General features: G+C 37.2%; 1 protein-coding gene across 9 annotated transcripts in view; it reads left to right on the top strand.

The window, feature by feature from the left end:
* ptk2ba (protein tyrosine kinase 2 beta, a) overlaps positions 1–25683 on the top strand; it is an 85583-nt gene that overhangs the window by 17045 nt on the left and 42855 nt on the right. For all 9 annotated transcript variants that reach the window (XR_015512885.1, XR_015512887.1, XR_015512886.1 and 6 more), the window contains 9 exons: positions 604–666; positions 4320–4374; positions 4462–4602; positions 15074–15148; positions 15785–15886; positions 19537–19654; positions 25006–25045; positions 25190–25224; positions 25361–25405. Coding sequence is in view for 5 of the 9 variants with exons in the window: in XM_087289934.1 (XP_087146060.1) it covers positions 604–666; positions 4320–4374; positions 4462–4602; positions 15074–15148; positions 15785–15886; positions 19537–19654; positions 25006–25045; positions 25190–25224; positions 25361–25405 (674 nt within the window). In the remaining 4 variants the exon portion in view is untranslated. The remainder of the gene's footprint in view (positions 1–603; positions 667–4319; positions 4375–4461; positions 4603–15073; positions 15149–15784; positions 15887–19536; positions 19655–25005; positions 25046–25189; positions 25225–25360; positions 25406–25683) is intronic.

The following is a 25683-nucleotide window of genomic DNA, read 5'->3' as shown; positions in this document are numbered from 1 at the left end:
TTAGCTTATTCAATTCACCTATACCACATGTCTTTGGACTGTGGGGAAAACCGGAGCACCCGGAGGAAACCCACGCAAATGCGGAGAGAACATGCAAACTCCACACAGAAATGCCAACTGACCCAGCCGAGGCTCAAACCAGCGACCTTCTTGTTGTGAGGCGAGAGCGCTACCCACTGCGGCACCACGTTGTGGTCTAGTTGATTAGTTGACGCAAGAAATATTTGTGTGAAATGTATTTCATAAGAATAAAAAAAATGTTTTCCATTATTATTTTCCACTATGGCAGGGGTGTCCAAACTCAGTCCTGGAGGGCCGGTGTCCTTAAGAGTTTAGCTCCACCTTGCCTCAAAACACCTGCCAGGACATTTCAAGTAAGAGCTTGATTACCTGGCTCAGGTGTGTCTGATTGGGGTTGGAGCTAAACTATGCTGGACGCTGGCCCTCCAGGAGCGGATCTGGACACCCCTGCACTATGGTTTCCGTAATGGTATTTATTGTTGTTCATGTTGTATAAGCATTCAATTAACTACATCATTTATATTTACATTAAAGCAGTTAATTAGAACAATATTTAAATATATTTTTTTTCAATTTCATCAGGAGGTTTTATAAAGACATGAATGCGAGTGGCCTGGAGAAGAAATCCAACTTCGAGCTGCTGGAGTAAGTAGTATGGTTTATTCATCGCTGTGGTTTTCACAGGTTTGAAATATTCTTTCGGTGGAAGCTGGATTGAAACACTCCTTTTACCCACATCACATAAATAGTGAACTATATGCGACAAACAAAACATAATTAGATTTTTATTCATTAAGAGCCCCTATTATGGTGTAACGGTGTGTAGGACATTGTATTTTTGTGCTTTCTCCCTCTCTGTTTTTGCTTGCCTCCCCTCCCTCTCCCTCTCCTTGTTTGTCATTCGCTCTGTCTCGCCCTATCACCTTTCGTTCCGCTATTTTCTCTCTCCCAGGTACTTTCTGATTGGATCCCGAGCATGTCACTCCTCATTAGGTTGTTTCCTCGTGGACCAATCAGGCTTTGTTCAGCAGACTTTAAATTTGACCGGCACGCCTTGTTTTACAGAGTGATGTGTGTGTGTGTGTGTTGGTTTTTGTTTGCTCGCTTCTGATTATGCTTCATGTTTTGTTCTGTGTCTCTGAATAATTATACGCTGATGTAAATCAATTCAATATGGTTAAAGAGTTTATAATTCCTTTTTGGGGAAAAAGGAATAGGTTACTAAGTCGCACGACATACGTTTTGCCCATAGCTATTTATATTGTTCAGTAAGGGTGTCACGATCCTCCAAATCCTCGATTCGATTACATTTTCGATTCTAAAGGCACGATTCGATTCGATTTTCGATTATGAATAATTAATTAATGACCAATTAATTATTTGTAGCCTACCGTCTAAACTACCTGACCTGCATGGTCTTTGTTTTACCGATAAACAAATCATACAGTAAATGAATAAAGGCAAGATACACACATAATTACCACCTGTCAATCACTTTTTCTGCGGGACTCGTGAATAGGCAGTGATCTGTGTCGTTATAATGGCGTCGGTAAAAAAGACGCACAACCAACAGGAACCAGCCAACAGTATCTGAGGTGTTCGCTAAAATGACAAAGTACAAGTGAGTGAAAGATTGAAGCAGTCCTCTGACTGCCTGGACCTGCTGTCTCAAGCTCATATGGCTGTGTGTGCTTCTGTGTCTGTGTGGTCACGTGATGTTTCAGAGGTAGAGAGGAAGGAGGGCTGCTCAGAAATGCTACACGCCACTGTGGATGTCAAATCGTTGTCGTTCTAAAATGCCATTTAAAAACAAAGACAGTGTAAACAGGGCCTGAGTGTGTACTTTTCGCGAGCGGATTTGCAACGAGGGCGGGCGGAGGATCGCGATGCCGGTGTTGTCTATCGGACGAACCGTACGTAATACGTACATAGCAGAGCGTACGTACACGAACGTTGTCAACATAACTCACTGGAAATCCAAAATGCTTAGACACCGGCGACTTCATTGAAAGAGGAGAGGGTTTAAGTTCTGTTGACGGGTCTCCTGCTTGTTTTTTCCCGCTTGGCAAGCCAAGCTGACGTGACATGGGGGCGTGGCAGCATCGATGATTCTATTTTTTGATTCGATAATCGAAATTGAGCATAAATTTCGATCGATTTCGATTAAAAACACTAGGTAGTGGGTGAGCGCCGCTTTTTGCATTTTGTTTATTATTTCAGGGAGTTTATGCTATTGGCATTGCATACGCTAAAGATTTCTTTCATTTTGTTTCATTAGTAAGTTTAGAGAGGATCTTGTGTTCTAGTTTAGGTGGCTTTTGGTTTTGTTTAGCTCTTTGCTTTGGTGCCACTCTAGTTCCTTTTCCCCTGAAACTTTTGGTTTGATTATATTTCTGTTTGCTTTTTCCATGCATTGTACAAAGCGCACTCATATATGCCTCTCTTTTGTTGGCTTTATAACTCTTTTCCTCATAGAGGAATAAATAAATTGATTGTTAAGTTTGTGTCCTTGTGTATTTTCCATCCATTCACTAGTAATCTAATATTCTAAATGTTATGTTTACTCTCCTTAGACAACTTATTAAATCATAACAATTAAAGGGGGCTCGTCCCGATTATATATCCTTAAAATCAGACATAGTAATTATTGCTAAAGTGGATGATGGAATACACTTGGATTTATTAGGTTGCGATTTTTGAAAATGACCTTCTATTCAGTGTGTAGCACAGCACTATGTGAATGAAAACATCCAGCTGAGGGTTAAATCTGAAAGTGCCCCATGTTTAAAATCATTGATTCTTTAGTGAAATACTCGACTCTGAATCAAATAAATGAATCGTGTTGGGTTTGGATCTTTTGTCTGAATGCATCAACGTCGGCATGGTACACCACCAAATATGCAGTGCCGGTCCCGGTTAAACGTGAACTTCTTTCTCTTCAGACACTAGCGGATCACATGACTGATCATGACACGAAGATAACGATTACTGACAGATGGAGATTCAGCTGCCGGGAATAGTTTAAGTAAAAGGGTTAATTTTCACAGCAATACCACAGTATGGTCAACCATGTACTGAGTTTGTTTCTGTCATTTTTCTAATGATTGACACAATAACCTACACTGTAACGTGGGATTCGTCAGCCGTTTGCTAAAATAAAAGGAGCAGTAGAGACTATTGTAAAAGGGACTTTGTCAGACTTTGACAGGGACTTGGTCAATAACTGTGACAAGTCATATGGACCAGTTTCTTCTTCCCCTGGATCATAACATGCAAGTGGGATTCAAATTATTGTCTTGTTTTCTGTTGTTAGAGTTGTAGTTCTATAGTGCAAAATATCACGTTTCTATTATAGATCAGTGCTTGCAATGCATCTCTTAGGGTAAATCTGTACGGGGCTGTTCACATATGGAGTCCAAAACCAAGATAAAAATGTGACGCGTGCTTCTTCCTTTACCGTTGTAAATGTGTTTCTAAACTCGCAATCCTCTGCCGTTTGCCTTTTCTATGGCCACCATTAGCTGTTCCTCACACACGCGATGTGGTCAATTTTTAAATAGTTCAACTTTTGCCACTGTGTAGATTAATACTGAATGTGTGTCATTGTTATTACTTGGGGTTAGGGTTAAGAGGAGAGTAAAACGCAATTGCATTCCTGCATCCACATACTCTCTGTCTGCTATTTCATAGCTGTGGTGGGCTTTTCTCTTTGTCTCGTGCTGAACGCAGTCTACCAGTCGCAACAGACTGGGTCATTGGACCAATCACCGCAGATTAGCTTTGCGATACGGAGGGGTCTGGGAACAAATGAATCGCTTTTATTAAATAATTAGGTAAAAATAAATGCATATTTTAAGACAATGAAAGTGTGTTTTGACCTTGCACGCATATCAGCCTGTTGTTGGAGACCCCTAAAACCAAAATATGACCTTTTAAAATGCAAAATAGGGGTTCTTTAAGTGCCATGTTGTTTTTAATGGTTTAGGGTAAGTCGGCAAGTCATTGTGAAACTGCGTTTTGTTCTGTAGACAATCGAAAAACAATATTGCTTAATTGGGCTAATAATATTGACCTTAAAATGGCTTTAAAAATAAAAAACTGCTTTTATTCTAGCCGAAATAAAACAAATAAGACTTTCTCCAGAAGAAAAAAATATTATAGGAAATACTGTATACTCGCTCTGTTAAACATAATTTGGGAAATATTTAAAACAGCAAAAAAATTGGAAGGGCACAAGCAATTTTGATTTAACTATGGTTTAAAATTGCAGAACTGTTGACATTTTTCCTCCTGTTTAGGAAAGATGTGGGTCTGGATTTGTTCTTTCCTCCAGAATTAATCGACAGTATGAAGGTAAAAGTGTGTTTAACAACTAGGCAGCAAGACATTAGTTGTTTATGGTAAAAAACGATGTACTGATCTGAATGTTTTCCTCTCTAGCCGAAGCATCTGAGGAAAATGATCCAGCAGACGTTTCTGCAGTTCGCTATGCTGAAGGAGGAGCAGTGCATCATCAAGTTCTTCGAGACGTTATCTGTCTTTTCCAGTTTTGATGAAGAGGTTTTTCCTTGTGAGCTGGTGGTAAGTTAAATGCTGTTTATATTATTGTTATGGTGAAGCTAATGTCAGCGTGTAATGGAAGTTTCCTTTTTTCCCCTTTGTGATGCACAGTTAAAGTCAGATTTATAAGCCCTCTTGAATTATTAGCCCTTCTGTATATTTTTTCCCCAATTTCTGTTTAACGGAAGGAAGATTTTTTTACGCAAAATTCTATAATAGTTTTAATAACTCATTTCTAATAACTGGTTTCTAATTTAATCTAATTTTGATTTTAACTGTTTATGTGAGCAAAGTCAATTTACAAGCAAGAACAAATGTAGGGCGGGGCTTGATTTAGCCTCTGTGGATTTGATTGGATGGTTATGGTTTGTTATTTGATTGATTCTCATTTGAGTGACAGGTCGACTCCACCCCTGTGTGAGTAAGCACCAATCAAAGAAGAGACGTTTTTGATGAGGGAAGGCTTAAAGGTTACAAGGGCACATGACTTAAAAATAATTACATCGGATGAAATATTCAGAACAAATTCTCCAATATGGGTGGCACGGTGGCTCAGTGGTTAGCACTGTTGCCTTACAGCAAAAAGATTCCTAGTTCGAGTCCTGGCTGGGTCAGTTGGCATTTCTGTGTGGAGTTTACATTTTCTCCCCATGTTGGCATGGGTTTTCTCTGGGTGCTTTGGTTTGGTGCTATAGACCTTTTCAATGTACTGATGTTATGGCCCATGAACATTTCCTGCTTGTTGTCAAACTAATTGTAACAAGAGGCAATTTAATCATAACTTAGCATTATAACAGCGATCATAACATTATTTATCAATATGTAGATCTTTTTGGATTCCCAGAAGGTACAGAAATTAAATATGTATCACAGGAAATATGTTAGCACCATTGTTATCGTTCACATCCCTAAAGGTCAATTGAATAAGCTAAGGCGGCCGTAGTGTACAGTATGAGTGTGTGTGTGAATGAGTATGTATGGGTGTTTCCCAGTACTGGGTTGAGGCTGGAATAGTTGGCGGTTCATTCTGCTGTGGTGACCCCTGATAAATAAGGCACTAAGCCGAAGGAAAATGAATGAATGTTAGAAATATTCCAATATTCCATAAAGATTAAGATATGTCCATTGAAGAATGAATTGTATGGCTGATTGTCTAACTTATGGCTAATTTAATTTATTGGCTAATTTTAGGGGCTACTTTTATGTTAATAAATTCGAGTCTACATTGACTAGTCACTGAGGATGTCATCAATAAATCACTAGATGCAAATTTGGCCAAATTTGCAATTTATTTGCAGGACAAATATATTCACATATATTTTTTGTCAGCTCTTAACACACTGCAAAAACAGTTACTTTACTGCAAAACAAATGCGTTGTCAACACTGTTCCTATCGTTAACAATGCAACATTAGCACAGGCTAATTTTTAATTTTAAAATAAATGCAGTTAACACATTGATCACTGCACTTTCTTGAGACAAAGACAAAGTTTACTGCTACATAACAAATTCATGGCACATTATTTCATAACAACGTATGCATGAAAGAATAAAAGCTAACTCACTGTCGTGCTCAGCCCTGCTCAGATGCATTTCAAGAGTTCACACTTAGCTGATGATTAATTATAAAGAGTGTTTGGCATGCTGACCCGGGAGAAAGCCCTTAGCTCATATGATCCTCGAGCCCGAGGCTCCCTCCCGTTTGCAAGGCGAGAGTTGAGTTTGAGCTCAGGTAGATCTCAAGAACTCCCCTGCTGTAGTAGCTAATAAACACATATAGTGATTGCTCTTAAGACATAACTACTTACTAGGAGCATGTCTATGGTGCCCATTTGGATTAGTCAATTAACTTAAAGAGCCCATATTATACATGAAATAGGGTCATATCTTGGTTGTAAGGGTCTCCAACAACAGTTTAATATGCATGCAAGGTCAAAAAACACTTTCGTGGTCTTATAATCTGCATTTATTTTTACCTAATTATCCCAGCGACTCCTGTATGAATCGTCCAGTGATTCGTTTGTTCCCAAACCCCTCCTTAGCGTGAAGCTAATCTGCGCTGATTGGACCGATGACAGTCTGTTGCGATTGGTCGACTGCCTTCAGTCAGAGAGTGAAAAGCCAAACAGCTAATCAGCAATATAAAAGTAATCACAGTTCATACACGCTCGATAGTGTAGGCGTGGATTTTAGCTGCCAGTGGGTCAATGTAAATACAGACTATGGACTTGAAAATACAGACGACTAACTATTTTATTGAGTAAAAACTCCAAAAACAGTTGAGGAGATCTCCTAGCTTCTCACTCTGCTCTTTTCACAGACACACACATATATTGCACACACACACACACACACACACACACGCACGCACTTAACCCTGCTCCGGACGACAACGCGCGCGCATGCGCGCGCGCACACACACACCTCCGGACGACAGTGCGCGCACACGCACACACAGACACACACACTACTCCCCGTCCACGGAGGTCCGTTAACAAAGCAGCACGCGTCGCGTTTTTAACGTGACTTTGCACGCGATAAGAGAATATAGCCAGTTAACCTGATACAGTACACGCGGTTACAAGTAACAAATCTCAACTAAATACATTTGCAAGCTAGAGTCAACGAGGCAACTTTAATCGCACGTACTTACACTTGAGAAATGGAGGAAGAAAAACCCATCCTGACGTCCATCAGTAAGTTACTCTTTACTGATCCTTCCTTTAACAAACGCTGATGAAGTATTCTTTGTAGCATGTAGTTTCCAGAAGTTTCCAGTAGTTTCCAACTGCTTGGCTATAATGCTGAGGTTTCATCCTTGGGTAGAGACTTAATATATTCATCTGCAGTGTGACTTCAATCCACCGGCATGTTTGTGTGTGTGTGTGTGTGTGTGTGTGTCTCTGGGTTACTGCGTCAGAGGGCGGGGCCTCAGGTTTGAAATCTCCCGGGTTTGCGCGTGCACGTGAATAACTTGGTTTCGTTCGTACGTCATGGCGAAACACCTAATGAATCGGTATCAAGGCGACTCGTTTGAAGCACTATGAGTCGACTCTTTTATAGATGAATCAACCGTTTTAAACACTGTATTCTTACAGATTTAAGCCTTAGCTGGATACTTCACTTCACTTAGAGCTGTGTTACACACTACATGGAGGGGAATTTTCAAAAACCCATAATATGGGCTCTTTAAGCTGCATGCAGGGCCGGAGTAGGACTCATTTTCAGCCCTGGAGTTTCAAGCCAGTGCGGCCCACCTCAGTTCACGACTGATTCCAATTCAGTGTCTAATGGCACTATCACGTCTTTTTCAAGAAAACAACTGCTTTAGAAATTCAAATGTTCAACAGCCCTAACAGTATTTTATGTCTTAACAATAAAAATGAAAAAAAAAAAAACTTTTCAAGGGAGATTTGAACACGGGTCCGCGGCATTGTAAGGCAATGTGCTAACCACTGGACCACATTGGCGCTATTTTAGTGAGAGTAAAAAATAACTAATGACTTGCGACCCTTAAGACACAGCACTACTTTCTTTTGATGGCTCAATCTTTTTCTCCTATTTTTAAATTTCTGATCAAGTTATGTCAGATTTATTAATGTAGTGAATCATTTGATTTTCATTGAGCAGGTGTATTATTCATTTTATTTGAATTCTTATATTCACTAAGGTGCTGCTGTTTGGGGTCGATAGTTACATCATCATCATCATTAACGTTACTTAACCTGCAGGCTGCGTTTTTTTCACGGGGCTGCGTGAAAATAAATAAAAAGAGCGGCACTGCGGCAAAATAATGATTAAAAAGAGCAAAGCCATGGTCAAATAAATAAATAGAAGAAAAAAGTGTGACTGCTGAGAGTGCAAGCAGCTAGGGACACCGGTCCTCGCGGCCAAAAAACAGCCCGGCTCACCGGGAATTCTCCCGGTCCTCCCGATTAGCCAATCCAGGCCTGGCTGCATGTATTTGGACGGTGGGAAAAAAACGGGGAACACGGTGGAAAGTTAATGTTTAGATTTCAAAGATAAATAAGTCATATATACACGCATCATTTATTTCAAAATTAATCAAAAAGAGTTTATATATGAATATGATGACATATAGCATATTTATGAGGTCCAAGGAACATTTGCATGTTTCCAGGCACACAGTGCAGTGTTAACGTTCAAACTATTTATAATGTTTAAAGTGGCTGACAATAATCATTATTCATAATAATAGGATTTGCTCTGCCTCGTTTCTGAACTATGCAGAGCTCTAGCTTTATTAGGTCTACTATGCTACTGTATTTGAGTACTGGTCATTATGGAGGTACTTGGCTTTTTCTGAGGTGGTTCTTGGTGAAAAAAGTTTGAGAGCCACTGCTCTAGAGTATTTGCACGGAGCGATCTAACTGGCTGACATGTTTTAATGTTCATGTGAATTATTGATGCTGACATAGGAAAAATAGCATTTTAATTCATTTTAAAAATAATTTAGTGAACCTACCTGCATGTGTTAAAAAAAAACATGTGGTCTATGCAGCGCGACTAGTCAATGTAAAAAAAAACATCAGTATTAAAGTTGACCTGTCAACTAAACTCTATGAACCCCTAGTCAGGATTAGCATGAGAACTAAGTAAACGGATGAATACAGTGACCTCAAGATGTATTTATCCATTCTGATCACGTTTACAAATTTGTGAATGTCACTGCATTAGATAACAATCCCAAAGCAAGTGTCTTTTGAAATGCTGTAAAAACTTGCTGCAAAAAAAGACCAAAAAGTGTTTGTCCTTATTTGTAGCTCTATATCAGTTTTTAAATCATTTGAAACTTTTCTTTTTTAAGAATGAGCTTGCATTATCTTCTTCTGAGACAACACATTGCTTGCACATTTAGTTATCAGATGCATGACAGTGTGATGTAAGTGTCCACTATAGATGCTTATCTGTAGATGTGCAGCAACTTCAGCTGCTTTAAATGCTTCATTAATGTCTTAAAGTGGACCAATTTGGGGCCCTTTTACAAGACGTATATGTGAAGTGAAGATATACACTCACAGACCACTTTATTAGATACACCCCACTAGTACCGGGTTAGACCCCTTTTTGCCTTCAGAACTGCCTAATATTTTGTAGCATAGATTCAACTAGGTACTGGAAATATTCCTTAGAGATTTTGCTCCACATTGACATGAAAGCATCACGCAGTTGCAGCAGATTTGTCGGCTGAACATCCATGATGCCAATCTTATCCCATGTCCCAAAGGTTCTCTATTGGGTTGAGATCTGGTGAGAGTGGAGGCCATTTCAGTACAGTGGTTTTTTGAGTTACTGTTGCCTTTCTATCAGTTGGAACCAGTCTGGCCATTCTCCTCTGACCTCTGGCATCAACAAGTCATTTGAGCCCACAGAACTGCCACTCACTGGACATTTTCTCTTTGTCAGACCATTCTCTGTAAACCCTAGAGATGGTTGTGCGTGAAAATCCCAGTAGATCAGCAGTTTCTGAAATACTCAGACCAAAGTCACTTAAATCCCCTTTCTTCCCCATTCTGATGCTCGATTTGAACTGCAGCAGATCCTCTCGCAACTAAACGTCTACATACCTAAATGAATTAAGTTGCTGCCATGTGATTGGCTGATTAGAAATTTGCATTAACAAGCAGTTGGACAGGCGTACCTAATAAGGTGGATATATAAGTCAAGATGTATACAGTAAAGCCTGAAATTGTTCATATTCCTGGCAAATTCTGACTTAAAGTTTTTGTTCACATATAAATAAAACCTGAGATTTTTTTTAACAATGATGCCTCTTGTACAACAAATTGCTGGTTAAATAAATATGAATAATTTTGGACTTGCATTTACATTTAGTCATTTAGCAGACACTTTTGTCCAAAGCGAATTATTATTAAGGAGCCATTCAGCAATTTAACAAGAAGAGGCAATGCACACAAGAAGAAATAATTATACAAAGGAACTGTCTTAGAATTAGGTGCTAGTATAAAGGGGGGTGTTTATATATATATATATATATATATATATATATATATATATATATATATATATATATAGAGAGAGAGAGAGAGAGAGAGAGAGAGAGAGAGAGAGAGAGAGAGAGAGAGAGAGAGAGAGAAAGAGAGAGAGAGAGAGAGAGAGAGAGAGAGAGAGAGAAGTGTGAAGGGTGTCTCTTTAGGTGGTTTTTCAAGTCCAGTCACCTGTGTGAAACACACTTTATAAATGAGTAGTGTATTTAATTTTTTATTTTTTTTTTGCAAGTGTCAGCTAACAGCTGTATAAAAGTAAATATAAGTCTCTGTTGCCCCACTGATCATTCATTACACTGATGCTTTTTTATGTTTAGATGCAAATGTTGTTTCTGTGTGCCTATTTAAATGCAAATGAGTTTCTACTCTCCTCCCCCTTTTTAGAAGAGGGCGGAGCCTTTACAGCTTGTTCATAAGATTCTCCTGCAACAACAAACAAAACATCTGCATGTGTTTTAAAGGAGACCCATTATGACCCCTTTTTACATGATGTAAAATAAGTATCTGATGTCCCTAGAGTATGCATGTGAAGTTTCAGCTCAAAATACCTCACAGATAATGTTTTACAACTCTTTGAAACTCACCCTTTTAGGCTTTGATCCTAATTGTGGCGTTTTGGTGACTGTAACTTTAAATTCAAAAGAGATTGTGTTTTTTTCAGAAGAGGGTGGAGCTACAGATGCCTGTGTGTCAGCATAGTGGCAGATTCAAAAACAAGACCCGTACTCATGAGGGAGAGATGATCACTTTCGGGGCTTTCACCCTGATGACATGTACAAAGAGAGAATGTCAATCAAAGTGTTTCTACAGACTGTTTTTTTTTTTTTTTAAGTCTGATTATAAACAAATTTACTTCATATTTTTTTACCATAAGAGGCTGGTTATATTCACACACTGCTGCCGCACAACTGTTTAAACTTTTTATAAAACTGATTTTTGCATAATAGGTCCCCTATAAAGTCTTGTCCGTTTAAATTTCTAGAATTTTCTGATTGTTTAAGATAGAAAGTAGGCTGTAAATGGTTGCATGGTATTAAACTCCATATTCTTGGAGGCTGTCAAATACAGTTTATGTCAAAAGCACTTTAAAAGTGAATATAATATTGGTTATGTCCAGGCCAGAAAACTTTGAAAATTTTTGCAGATTGAGCCTGTCATGTAAGGGTAATAAATTATATCATTCATTCATTCATTCATTCATTCATTCATTCATTCATTCATTCATTTATTAGTTTTTCTTCAGCTTCTTCAGTCCCTTTATTTATCAGGGGTATCACAGCAGAATAAACCGCCAACTGTTGCCTCCCCAGCCGCAACCCAACAATAGAAAACACCCATGTACTCTCACAGCTTATTCAATTCACATATAGCACATGTATTTGGACTTTGGGGGAACACACTAACACAGGGAGAACATGCAAACTCCACACAGAAATGCCAACTGATCCAGCTGGAACTTGAACCAGCGACTTTCTGGATGTGAGGTGACTATCCAGCGTGGAGACTGGATGTGACCTGCGAGTGCATCATGACGTCTCATAGTGTGCAGCATTAATTCATGAGAGACTTAATATGCATGATAGCTTCGAAGATAGCTTTTACCTTACAGTATTCAGACGGCAGAGAGATGCCACATTGTGTTGCCAAAATAAGTGGGAGAAGAATTGTTTGGAAACACCGGTTGTCAGTGTTGCCTTTATAATTTGCTGCAAAGAAGGTTTTGTTTTCATTTTCTGCTATGAGAGTGCAGCTGTGCTCATGTGTGGATTACAGTGCACGCGTTGCACAACAGAAATACGTGTCTAAGGAACATTGTTTACCCGAGAGCTTTTCTCATCTGGAAATGGTGAAATCCGTATTTGCCTCTCGTCTCCTTTTAATAAATAAGCTCCAGTTGGTCCTGTCTCTACAGATTTGGTAAGTGAGTGATCAGTGGTCTTTGTTTGTTTATTCGGAGGCAAAGTTAGTTTATATCGCCAGCAGTACTCCTTCAGTGTTTAAAGACGGACCTTAGTCAAATGATTTCTAAGTTACTAAAGTTTACAGTTTGTTAATATCACAATATTAATACAATATTATGGACTGCAAGATCCGCTGTAAATGCTGCTCTCCGAGTGTAAACATGTTAGCACCACAATCAAACTATTACAGTCGTGTAGGATTTTCACCGCATTTTGTGACAGGAATAACACATGTGGCTTTCTGATGCTACCTACCGAGTCCATCTAAGTTACTGGAGGGTTTTTTTCTTTCATTCGCCATGCGGTATCAAACATTCCATTAAAAATACACGCTTTCAGCAATTCCTCGAATCAAATATCTCATTTGTCACTAGGGGCATGAATGAAATTCCTGAATGAAAGAGCCAAACTGCAGTTAAAGTCCACCATTTAATAATTTGTCAAATAATTTGATTACTGATGTCCATGTAAACACAGTCACTGGGCTCTATTTTGACGGTCCATGCGCAGAGCGCAAAGTGCAGGGCGCAAACGCTTTCAGGACATGTCAGAACACATTTTTGCTAATTTAAGGACGGGAAAATCCGCTTTTCGCCGTGGCGCATGGTCTAAAAGGGTTGAGTTTATTTTCTTAATGAGTTATAGGTGTGTTTTGAGAATAAACCAATCAGAGTCTCATCTTCCATTCCCTTTAAGAGCCAGCTGTGTCGCGCCAAGAGCGCATTCGCTATTTACAGGACGCAAAGTAAGTCTAAGTGGAAAAACTGAGCAATTCACAAGCAAACAGTTGACAGTTTTTTTTGTTAACAGAAAACTGTTAAACAGAGCCTCTACTGCATGAGAATGAGAGATAATGGATCACTTTCACATTCGCTCTTGGATAGGGAAACCTTTACGCACAGACATCAATTAGTCTATAAATAATTAATTGTGTTTGTTAAGCGCAAATATTCGTTTTAAAACTATTTCTAAATTCAGTTCTAATTTCCAGCAAACGAATAAATAAATAATAATAACGAAGTGTGCTCAAAAACCTGAGTTATATCCTAAAACACATGCTGTGCCCCATATGGTCTAAAACCTGACAGGTGGGCAAATCTACAAATTAATGAAACAAATATAAATATGGATGTAATAAATAATACTGCTAATAATAATAACATTATACAAAAGCAAATTGTTATGAATGAACTGGAAAAGCCTCCCGAGATGAAGAAGGCATAAAAGCATTGGTTTTTCATATTTATGTAGGCTAGAAAATAATATGTTTTGTAATATTTTAATCCTTTATATTTATATTCTATATCTATTCTTATTATATCCTATATATATATCCTTAATATTTAAATTTTTTCATATGTAAAGATATTTGCCTATTGCTCTCTTGTGTGTATTAAGCAGTGTGTAAGCGAGGCGCAACTCTGCGCTGGAGTTTAGACCGGGTTTGTTTTGGTCTAATGAGAAATCTGTTATAGTTTCTCAAAATAGCAACGCGCCAGCGGTCCGCCTCAGAACGCCTTCCTCTTTAGACCAGAACGCCTATGGGCGCACATATGAGCGCTAATGCATTTGCTATTTAAACAGCGTAGCCTCAAAACGACTCTTGCGCCAAGCTGAAACTAGCAAAAGACTATTGCGCCGCGCCTTGTGCCACATTGCGCCGGGTGTATGATAGGGCCCACTGTCTTTCTCATCTGCGTCTGTGTTTGTTTTGCCTCTGTGAAAATCAGCGCGTGCCCAAACGAACACTACTATTTTTATGCAAATTATTATGCACCTTGCCTCTTTCCCTCCTCCAACACCCCCCCTAAACAGAGCTGGACACGCCCACTTTTCTGATTTTTTCCAAGGTAGAGGTGGGAAAACACCCTGCTGAAACAAGGGGCTTTCATGGCCCTTTAAAGCTGACTGGAGCTAACATCGATGCTTAACACACAATGTTAAAATCACGAAAAAAAAGTACTCGAGGGTGTCTTGAACCTTTAAATTGGTTTTAAAAAATTTAAAAACTGCTTTAATTTTAGCCGAAATAAAATAAAGAAGACTTTCTCCAGAAGAAAAAATATTATTGGAAATAATGTGAAAGATTCCTATCTCTGTTAAACATCATTTGGGAAATATTTGAAAAATTAAATAAATCACAGAAGGGCAAATCATTTTGACTTACACTGTATATCAGTATATTACATCCATAAAAACAGCTGCAACAAACAAACTTCTAACTCAACTAAAGCAGGCTTCACTCCATTAGTCGGAAATTATTCAAATTGAGGATTTTTGTTTGGTGTTTTTTCCTGGAAGAAAATGAGAAAAGGCATTTGAGTTTGTCCAGAAACATTGTTTGAATATCTTGAGATGAACTTCGCTGCAGTTACTATGTGCTTTATAACTTAGCAGATCATTTTCCATGCTCAATCTGCAACACACACACACACTAAAAGAAAGCACCGCTTTAATGCAACCACATAATCTAACATTTTTATATTGATCATTATTTACAGCAAGGATGGAGCGTCTCTGTCGATCTTGTCATTGGACCCAAAGGTATCCGTCAACGCACTGATAAAAGCTCTGTGGTAAGAAAAACATACCACCAGACAGCCTTTACTCTAAAAAAAAAAAGAAAAAACACCTCACATATGAACATGTTAATAACCACTTCTGTTAGTCAAGTGACCACAGTGGAAACATTTAGCATCTTTCCTGCCTAAGCAGCCGATTTTGTGATATGTAGTGTTGCGTTATATAATGTTTAACATGTTTAGTTTCAGTTTTCGATCATGCATTAGCATTATTTAGTTGCAAATTAGATGGCATTTGTCTTTATTGATATTTAGTATAATGCATTGATTAATGTTTTAATTTGTATTTTTTTAATGTTAGTTTTAATGTCTTTGGCGTCATTTAGATCATTTTAATTAATATTTATATGTATTTAATACTTTATTTTAAAATGTTTTTGTCTGTCTTTTTTTGTTATTTTTTTAACAGTGCACACCATTTATAAAAAAATTTATTTCAACGTTACTGTAACTTTTTTACCTCAGGTAAAATTAAATAAAAATTAGTATGTTACATTTACAGTACTTGAATATATTGTGTAATTGTTTTATTTCAGTAAAAGTTTGAAAATTAACTATTTTATTCATTTATTTATTTATTCATTTTAACTAAATATTGAATTAATGCTGGTCTTTTTGTTTCCTCATTAGCCGGTATCTCTTGCCACATTTTCACAAATTCGAAGTATTAAATGCACACATCAGAACGATGGAAAGGCACTGTTACATATCACTATAGAAGGAGCTAAACAGGTAAATGCATCTGTCTTTAACTTGTTTTAGATTTGCGGGTCAGTTTCAGGCTGTTTCTCTTTATATTCTTTAAACTGGTATTACATACGACAAATGTATAATTTACAGTAACCTGAATCCATTGATAATGTTCAAGGCTAAATGCCTGAATGTGATAGGGAACATTTGATTGTAAAACTATTTCTTTTGAAATTTTTTGTTAAACTTTTTAAGGCAAAAGATTTGACAATTTCAAAATTGACACTGACAGAGTTAACAACGACAGAGTTGACAAATAACAGAATTGACAAAAATAGTTGACAAATAGCAGAGTTGACAACGACAGTTGACAAATAGCAGAATTGACAATGACAGAGTTGACAATGACAGAATTGACAATGACAGAGTTGACAATGACAGAGTTGACAATGACAGAATTGACAATGACAGAGTTGACAATGACAGAATTGACAATGACAGAGTTGACAAATAACAGAATTGACAAATAACAGAATTGGCAACGACAAAGTGGACAACAACAGAGTTGACCAACAGAGTTTACAAACAGCAGAGTGGACGACGGCAGAATTGACAAAAAATAGAGTTGACAAAAAAGAATTAACAACAGCTGTCATTGTCCAGTCTGTCGTTGTCAACTCTGTTATTTGTCAACTTTGTTATTTGTTAACTCTGTTATTTGTTAACTCTGTTATTTGTCAACTCTGTCATTGTCCACTCTGTCATTGTCCAGTCTGTCGTTGTCAACTCTGTTATTTGTCAACTCTGTCATTGTCAACTCTGTCATTGTCCAGTCTGTCGTTGTCAACTCTGTTATTTGTCAACTTTGTTATTTGTCAACTCTGTAATTTGTCAACTCTGTTATTTGTCCACTCTGTCGTTGTCAACTCTGTTATTTGTCAACTTTGTTATTTGTCAACTCTGTAATTTGTCAACTCTGTTATTTGTCCACTCTGTTGTTGTCAACTCTGTTATTCGTCAACTCTGTTATTTGTCAACTCTGTTGTTGTCAACTCTGTTATTTGTCAACTCTGTCATTGTCCATTCTGTCGTTGTCTACTCTGTTATTTGTCAACTTTATTGTTGTCAACTCTGTTGTTGTCAACTCTGTCATTGTCCACTCTGTCATTGTTAACTCTGTTATTTTTCAACACTGTTATTTGTCAACTCTGTTATTTGTCAACTCTGTCATTGTCCACTCTGTCATTGTCCAGTCTGTCGTTGTCAACACTGTTATTTGTCAACTCTGTCATTGTCCACTCTGTCATTGTCCAGTCTGTCGTTGTCAACTCTGATATTTTTTAACTCTGCTATTTGTCAACTCTATTATTTGTCAGCTCCGCTGTATTTTTCAACTCTGTCATTGTCCACTCTGTCATTGTCCAGTCTGTCGTTGTCAACACTGTTATTTGTCAACTCTGTCATTGTCCACTCTGTCATTGTCAACTCTGATATTTTTAACTCTGTTATTTGTCAACTCTATTATTTGTCAGCTCCGCTGTATTTTTCAACTCTGTCATTGTCCAGTCTATCGTTGTCAACTCTGTTATTTGTCAACTCTGTCATTGTCCAGTCTGTCGTTGTCAACTCTGTTATTTGTCAACTCTGTCATTGTCCAGTCTGTCGTTGTTAACTCTGTTATTTTTCAACTCTGTTATTTGTCAACTCTGTTGTTGTCAACTCTGTTATTTGTCAACTCTGTCATTGTCCAGTCTGGACAATAACAGAGTTGACAACGACAGACTGGACAATGACAGAGTTGACAAATAACAGAGTTGACAACAACAGACTGGACAATGACAGAGTGGACAATGACAGAGTTGACAAATAACAGAGTTGACAACAACAGAGTTGACAAATAATAGAGTTGACAAATAACAGAGTTGAAAAATAACAGAGTTAACAACGACAGACTGGACAATGACAGAGTTGACAAATAACAGAGTTGACAACGACAGACTGGACAATGACAGAGTTGACAAATAACAGAGTTGACAACGACAGACTGGACAATGACAAGGTGGACAATGACAGAGTGGACAATGACAGAGTTGACAAATAGCAGAGTTAACAAATAATAGAGTTGACAAATAACAGAGTTAAAAAATAACAGAGTTAACAACGACAGAGTGGACAATGACAGAGTTGACAAATAACAGTGTTGAAAAATAACAGAGTAGACAACGACAGAGTGGACAATGACAGAGTTGACAACAACAGAGTTGACAACAACAAAGTTGACAAATAACAGAGTAGACAACAACAGAATGGACAATGACAGAGTTGACAAATAACAGAGTTGACAACAACAGAGTTGACAAATAACAAAGTTGACAAATAACAGAGTTGACAACGACAGACTGGACAATGACAGAGTTGACAAATAACAGAGTTGACAATGACAGAGTTGACAAATAACAGAGATGACAAATAACAGAGTTGACAACGACAGACTGGACAATGACAGAGTGGACAATGACAGAGTTGACAAATAACAGAGTTAACAAATAACAGAGTTAACAAATAACAAAGTTGACAAATAACAGAGTTGACAATGACAGACTGGACAATGACAGAGTTGACAACAACAGAGTTGACAAATAACAGAGTTGAAAAATAACAGAGTTAACAACGACAGACTGGACAATGACAGAGTTGACAAATAACAGAGTTGAAAAATAACAGAGTTAACAACGACAGACTGGACAATGACAGAGTTGACAAATAACAGAGATGACCAATAACAGAGTTGAAAAACAACAGAGTTGATAAATAACAGAGTTGACAACGACAGAGTGGACAATGACAGAATTGACAATGACAGATTTGACAATGACAGAGTTGACAAATAGCAGAGTTGATAAATAACAGAGTTGAGTTGATATTTACAGAATTAACAACAAAAGAGTTGACATATGACAGACTTATTTTTTTATTTTTTGACAGACTTAACATAAAAGAATGAACAACAGCAGAGTTGACAAATAACAGAGCTGTTGACAACAACAGAGTTGACAAGAACAAAGTTAACAACAACAGAGTTAAACAACAGAGTTAACAATAACAGATTTAACAAATAACATTTAACAACAGTGTTAACAAGTAACAGAGTTAACAACTGATTTGAAAAATAACAGAGTTGACAAATAACAGAGTTGACAACAAAAGAGTTGACGAATAACAGAGTTGACAAGGACATAATTGTCAATGACAGAGATGACAAATAACAGTTGACAATGACGATGATTGTTCTGCATTTTTAACAAAATAATTTTTAAACTATTACAAATAGTACAGAAAATAGATGCAAATTTTTATTTATCACAGTAAAATAAATACACAAAATAGATGAAAACAAGACTTTAATTATTTCATGATAATTAAAGCTGAATGTTAGATTCAGGAGGCTGAGATAGACAAAAATAGGTGTAGCATAAATTTTAAGTTAATACTTTCAAGACAAAATGACTAAATATATTATTTTAAAAAGTAATGTATAATAATAGAAGGATTTTCCTTTGAGATGCAAAATGTACCCTCAATTTTAGAATCACCCACATTTTTGTATTTAATTTCTGCATAACTATAGATTCAAATGCAATTCAAATTACAAAATAAAATATTCATGGTCATTTGTGTTTTGTTGTTTTCAGCCTTTGTCCATCAGCACAGCGTCTCTGGCCCTCGCTGAGAACATGGCAGACTTAATAGATGGCTACTGTCGTCTTGAGCAAGGAAACGAGAAGACTTTAATAGTTTGGCCCAATAAAGGTGCGCAGGTTTCATTTTCTCCTTTTACCAGAACATGAAACTAACATCAACACACGTCTTAAATTAGAGAGATGTGCACTGAAAGAACAGTGTGAATGGTTGTTCTGCTTACATGCTTTTAGACTCGCCTTATCTCAACTCTTTATCATCAGTAGAATAGGAAATAATTGTTCAGCAGATCATAAAACTCACACTTCAGATCACATTGCGGTTTTGAGCAACAGATAGGATTATTTTCAGATCAGAAACAGAAAGGAAATGAATATAATATGCTTTTCATTTATTTCTAAGATCTTTATTAAAGGTTAACCTGTAGAACTTATTAAGTTAACAAATATATATGCAGGAAATCACTTGCTGATCTAATGATTGCACATTACTTTAGGTTTCCAGTAGTTAATCTTTTTATTAAGATGAATTAATAATTAATTTATTAATCATAGTTCAACATTTACTAATGCATTATTAAAATCCAGAGTTGTGCTTGTTATTATTCGTTAATGCACTGAGAGTTAACATGAATTACCAATGAATGACTTTATTTCCATTAATTAAGCTTAACAGAAATTTATAAATGCTGTAATAAATGTATTGTACAGTGTTTGTTCATGTGAGTAACTTGAACTTTTCCAAACTTTTCAGCCCCTGACCCCCAAAATAACAATGCCAGTGACACACGAACCCCAATATTTTCTGAGGTGGTTATAAATATATAAACCTTGCACACAACAGCGCACAAATACTAATAGACCCAAGTCTATTCATCGTTTAATTTTGGAGAACGCCACTCGGAGACCGTCCTCATGTTCAGTTGTAGCCTGTATTTATTTTGAATGTACGTAAGTGCTGTATAGGTGTCAGAAAGTTTAATAAATCCCATAAAATTAATCTGCTGCATCTGACGCTATTGCAGTGACTTTAATGTGACATAATCACAGCAGGAGAAAGAATCGAAAGGCTGATGGCTTTTTATTAGCATGTTGTTTTTTTAATGTTTATTATTAACATGTTCACCAGTGTTGGGGGTAATGCGTTTTATGTAACGAGAGTTATGTAATGATATTACTTTTCCAAAGTTACGAGTAATGTCATGAAATACTTTAAAAAATAAGTAATATTATTTGAGTTACTTTTTTAAAAAATGTATCGCAAGTTACTTTTTACCTCGATTAATTGGCTTTAGAAAACATATTCTAACATATTCAATAGAAATGACCTGAGGTTAATTCACACACTTAATGAGCGAGCGAGCTGCAACGGAACAGACAGTCAGGTCACACCAATCATCATCATCAGGGGCCTCATGTACGAAGACTTGCGTGGAAATCATACTAAAACATTGCGTGCACACAAACCTGTAAATGTGCGTACGCAGAAAAAAATTCAGATGTATGAAACACTGCGTACGTCGAATCTCACGCATATTCTTTTGTACATCTGAATGAACGTAAAACTAAGCGCAACATGCACGAGCACAAAACCCCTCCCTGCCTCCTCCCCCGTATGAATATGCTAATGACTATACTTTGGCAAAACTCAACGAAAAAGCAATGGCAAAATCAAGCAAAAAGAGAAACTTTGAACAGAATGTGAACTGGAGGTGCTGCTTTTTAAGGTAGAATGGAGAAAAGCGGTGTTATTTGCAAGTTTGTTCTCAGGAATTAACAACAAAAGAAAAAAATAGAGTGGGAGAGTTTAACTGATGCGGTTAACACAGTTGGGTCTGAACATCGCACTGAGTGAAATAAAAAAGAAATGGTGTGATTTATAGGTGGAAAATGTTGTGGCATCTGTAACAGTCTCAGTGGTGCAGCTCATAAGACGCAGGTCAACATGTTTTGACATGTTCGAGCATGAACTCGGTTCGACTCCAGCATCTGATGAACTCTTTCTTCTTTTTTCCCCCGCTACATATCAGATTTTGCCAACTATTTATCACGAGAAAGACAAGTAGGAATCATTAATAAGTTTGTGCATCATATTTTATTTGCACATTTATTGAATGGAAATGTTTCTGATTCACGCATGCAAATTCATCTTCAGATAGTGTCTTTATAGCAATGTGCGTGCGGTAGATCGCTCAGATTACATTGGGAAAACAGGCGACCGCTGCAAATTGCGCTTTAATGTTTGGCTGCTCAACTGTATGGTATGGAAACCTCATATACCTGCTAGATGAACCCGTCTCATACAGCTGCCATTGCAAGGCTCAGACATTTTGTAGAGAGCAATTTAACACAACTGCCTCAAGGATTCGCCAATGGAAATAAAACAGACACGCACAAAAAATGTGCATACGCCTGCCATAAAGCTGGCGTGGAGCTGCGCACATTCCCACGTTCAGTTCACCCTTAGTAAATCCAAACGTGAGCGATTCTGAGCGTGAAACCTGGCGTACGCAAAGTTTTTGTGCGTACGCAGCATTGATACATGAGGCCCCAGGTCTGTTTTTTCACGGCAGATGAGTCTGTTACTTTTCTACTAACTGAATAACTCAGGATATGGGTTTATTTCGAGTCAGAGGGGGTATCCGGTATTTTAGTACTAAAGATGCAAACCGTTATTTTGAACTCATCGAAGAAGAGAAGTGGATTGTCGTTAAGTCTAGAACAGTGGTTCTCAAACTTTTTTCATCAAGTACCACCTCAGAAAAAAAATGTCTTTCCAAGTACCAACAAAATGAGTAGTATTGAAATACAGTAGCGTAGTAGGCCCAGTAAAGCAGCTACAACTCTGCACAGTTAAAAAACGTGGCAGATTATCTCAGAAATATAGGCTATATGTCAAATATGACTTATTATATACATCATTTTTGACAAATTTTTTAAATGTGTAGCATGTACATGACATATTTCATTTCTCCGCGTACCACTAGAAGGAAGCCTGCGTACCACTAGAGGTACACGTACCACAGTTTGAGAACCACTGGTCTAGAGTATGTGTAAGTAAAACTCATGACAACTGCAAGAAACACGACATTGAAAAAACAAAAAAATGGATGCACCCTACCTCCAGCTAAACAACAAATGATTGACATCAGATCACGTTCTCCGGGTAAAACAATTCAACTAAACTGAAAAACAAAAGTTTTTTTTGTGTGTTGTTGAGGAGACGCAGCCACTGTAATGTTACTGTAGAAGCGACTACGTTTTGTAATATAGTAAAATTTCTTCTCTTTTGGGTAATGATTTGCACATTTATGGAGGTCACATGAAGCAATTTATTCAGTGTATAAAGCTCAAAGATTTATTTAGATTCGGAGATGTTCTTTTTATTAACAACAACAACAACCGGATGGATAGATGAATATATCTCACACTTTATTTTCTCTTGCATGCTACTTTGATAAAACCAGAACTGAAACACAAGGTGTGGGTAATTTCTTTATAAAGAACTTACATAGTCACAAGCATAGGGTTGCATATGTGACCTTCGCCTGAACCATAAAATCAGGCAAAAGTATTAAGAGATACAACTTTTTGAAAATCAGGAATCCGAGAGTTCAAAGCATAAAAATACTAAGAAGATCATGTTATGAGCTAAACCGGTCACCACAAATATGGAGAAGATTAGTGCAATTGCAGTAGAAAAATATATTTACTCAATTTAATAGTCATGTTGCCAGCTCTACTCAGGTCTGAGATCGACCCAAGACGGAAGATAGGCAATGACCAGATTTATAGCAGGGCAAATCAATCATACACTGGTGTTTTCAATCCCGGCGCAACCAGCTGGACACACGCAGATGCACATAGACAGATGCCCATACCCCAATAAAAAAACGACCACAAGGGGTCGTCACAACCCCCCCCCCCCCCCCACCACCACCACCACCACCAAAAAGTATATATATAATAATAATCTCCAAAACTCAAATCAAACAAATATTAAACCGGACAGCAATCAACATGCCTCCATCACTTCAAGAGACCGGTGCACGAGAAAAGGCATCCACCAAAACAATTTCCTTCCTCTTAATCTGGTGAATCTCCAAGTTGTACAGCTGTAAAAAATAAAGACCATCGCATGAAACGCTGGTTAGAATTTTGTGAAGTTGTCAAAAACGTCAAAGGGTTGTGGTCACAATAGATCACCACCGGCAATCTAGGGGTATGATTCTCGCTTAGGTTGCGAGAGGTCCCGGGTTCAGATCCCAGATGAGCCCTCTTTTGTTATGACCTAAACCGGTCACCACAATTAAAAGAAGACGAGTGCAAATGCGTTAGAAAAATATATTTATTTGCTCAATTCAATAGCCATGTTACTAGCCCTATTCAAGTCCGAGACCGACCCAAGACCAGGATTGGCCAGGATCCCGGCGCAGCCCTGCTTAGCTTCAGTGGGCGACCATGTGAGAGTTGCAGAGAGCTAGCTGCCGGTAAGGCTATTTACATGGCGGACCTTTTGCTTCACTAGCGAGAAAACAGTTAAGCAGACCATCTGCAGCGCAAGGATAAAGAAGGAGCCTCCTCCATTCAGCCTCTTTACTCCTTTTCTTTCGTGAATAAGGAAACGGTGGAAACTCACTCCACTGATGACATCCATTAGCCTACATATTTAATTTCCTTAAATATGCGCTAAGATTTGTTTCAAAACTATTTCTAAGTTCCGTTTTAATTTTCAGCAAAGGAATAAATAAACCATAATAGTAAAGTGTGGTCAAAGTTATATCCAAACACACATCCTGTTCTTATGTCCAATATGGTGATGCAGACGTCTCCAAAACCCGACAGGTGGACAAATCTAAACTTGTTTCTATTAGAACAAATATAAATATGCATATAATCAATAATACTGCTAATAATAATATCATACTAATGCAAATTGTCATGAATAAACTGAAAAATAACATAAAGAAGTGGTTTTATGTAGAAAATATTTTTTTTGTCTTCAATTCTTTTAATATATAAATTATATATATTATATATATAGATATTTGTGTATTGCTGTACATCCTGTGTGTATTAATCAATGTGTAAGTGTTTAGACTTGCATAGGCGAATAACTAACGCGCTCTGCGCTGGACTTTCGAGCAGCTTTTAGTTGGTCAATGGGGTGGTCTATTTCAGTTTCTCAAAAAAAGCAACACGCCAACAATGCGCCTTAACACACTTCCTTTATAGACCAGCACACCCATAGTCCACAAAGTATTGCAAATGGATTTGCTATTTAAACAACATGGTGCGAAACAGTTTTTACAACTACAGCTGCACTGATCTGAAATTAGCAATAAATCACGCCAAACATGTCTTGCACCCTTTTACGCCGAGTGTATGATAGGGCCCAAAATGTGAATTGTGTTTATGATTTATTTGTTTATTTATTATTTAATGTTTGCTTGTGTTTAATAGACAGAGAATCCAGAAACTCTCTACCTCCATTACCCGGCAGGTGAACACTGATGCTTTTCTTTTTCTGTATTCTGTCCTTTTATATATTTTAATTGCATATGATTTTATGTATATGATAACATTATATGTAACTCCACCCATTTGTTTTTAATCTCAATGTCTCAAATCATATATTGGAAAGCAGCAAGGAGAATACCACATCTCACAAGGAAGGCAAAAGTATGTAAACCCAGATAAATTCAGTGTATATGTTTAGTGTTTATAATATAATTATTTATTATTAAAGCCAAATTTTTCAATATCTAATAATGTCTTTAATATTCTAAATTATTTAATCTCTCGTTGTTTTTTGCAGATTCAGATATTTATGCAGAGATACCCGAAGAAAAACCACTTGCAGGTAAGAACCAAATAATGATTTCTGCTTTAATTGTCTTTCATTCATTCATTCATTCATTCATTCATTCATTCATTCATTCATTCATTCATTCATTCATTCATTCATTCATTCATTCATTCATTCAATTAATTATTAATTCAATGATTTATTCATTCAATTATTTATTCATTCATTCAATGATCCATTTATTCATTCATACTATCATTTTTAGATTCATTCATTCATATAATCAATCTTTAAATTTTTAATAAGTTAATTTATTCAAGGATTCACTCATT

This window comes from Danio rerio, chromosome 17, assembly GCF_052040795.2.
Source record: "Danio rerio strain M-AB ecotype USA chromosome 17, GRCz13ab, whole genome shotgun sequence".
NCBI lineage: Eukaryota > Metazoa > Chordata > Actinopteri > Cypriniformes > Danionidae > Danio > Danio rerio.
This window is presented reverse-complemented; position numbering and strand designations above follow the sequence as displayed.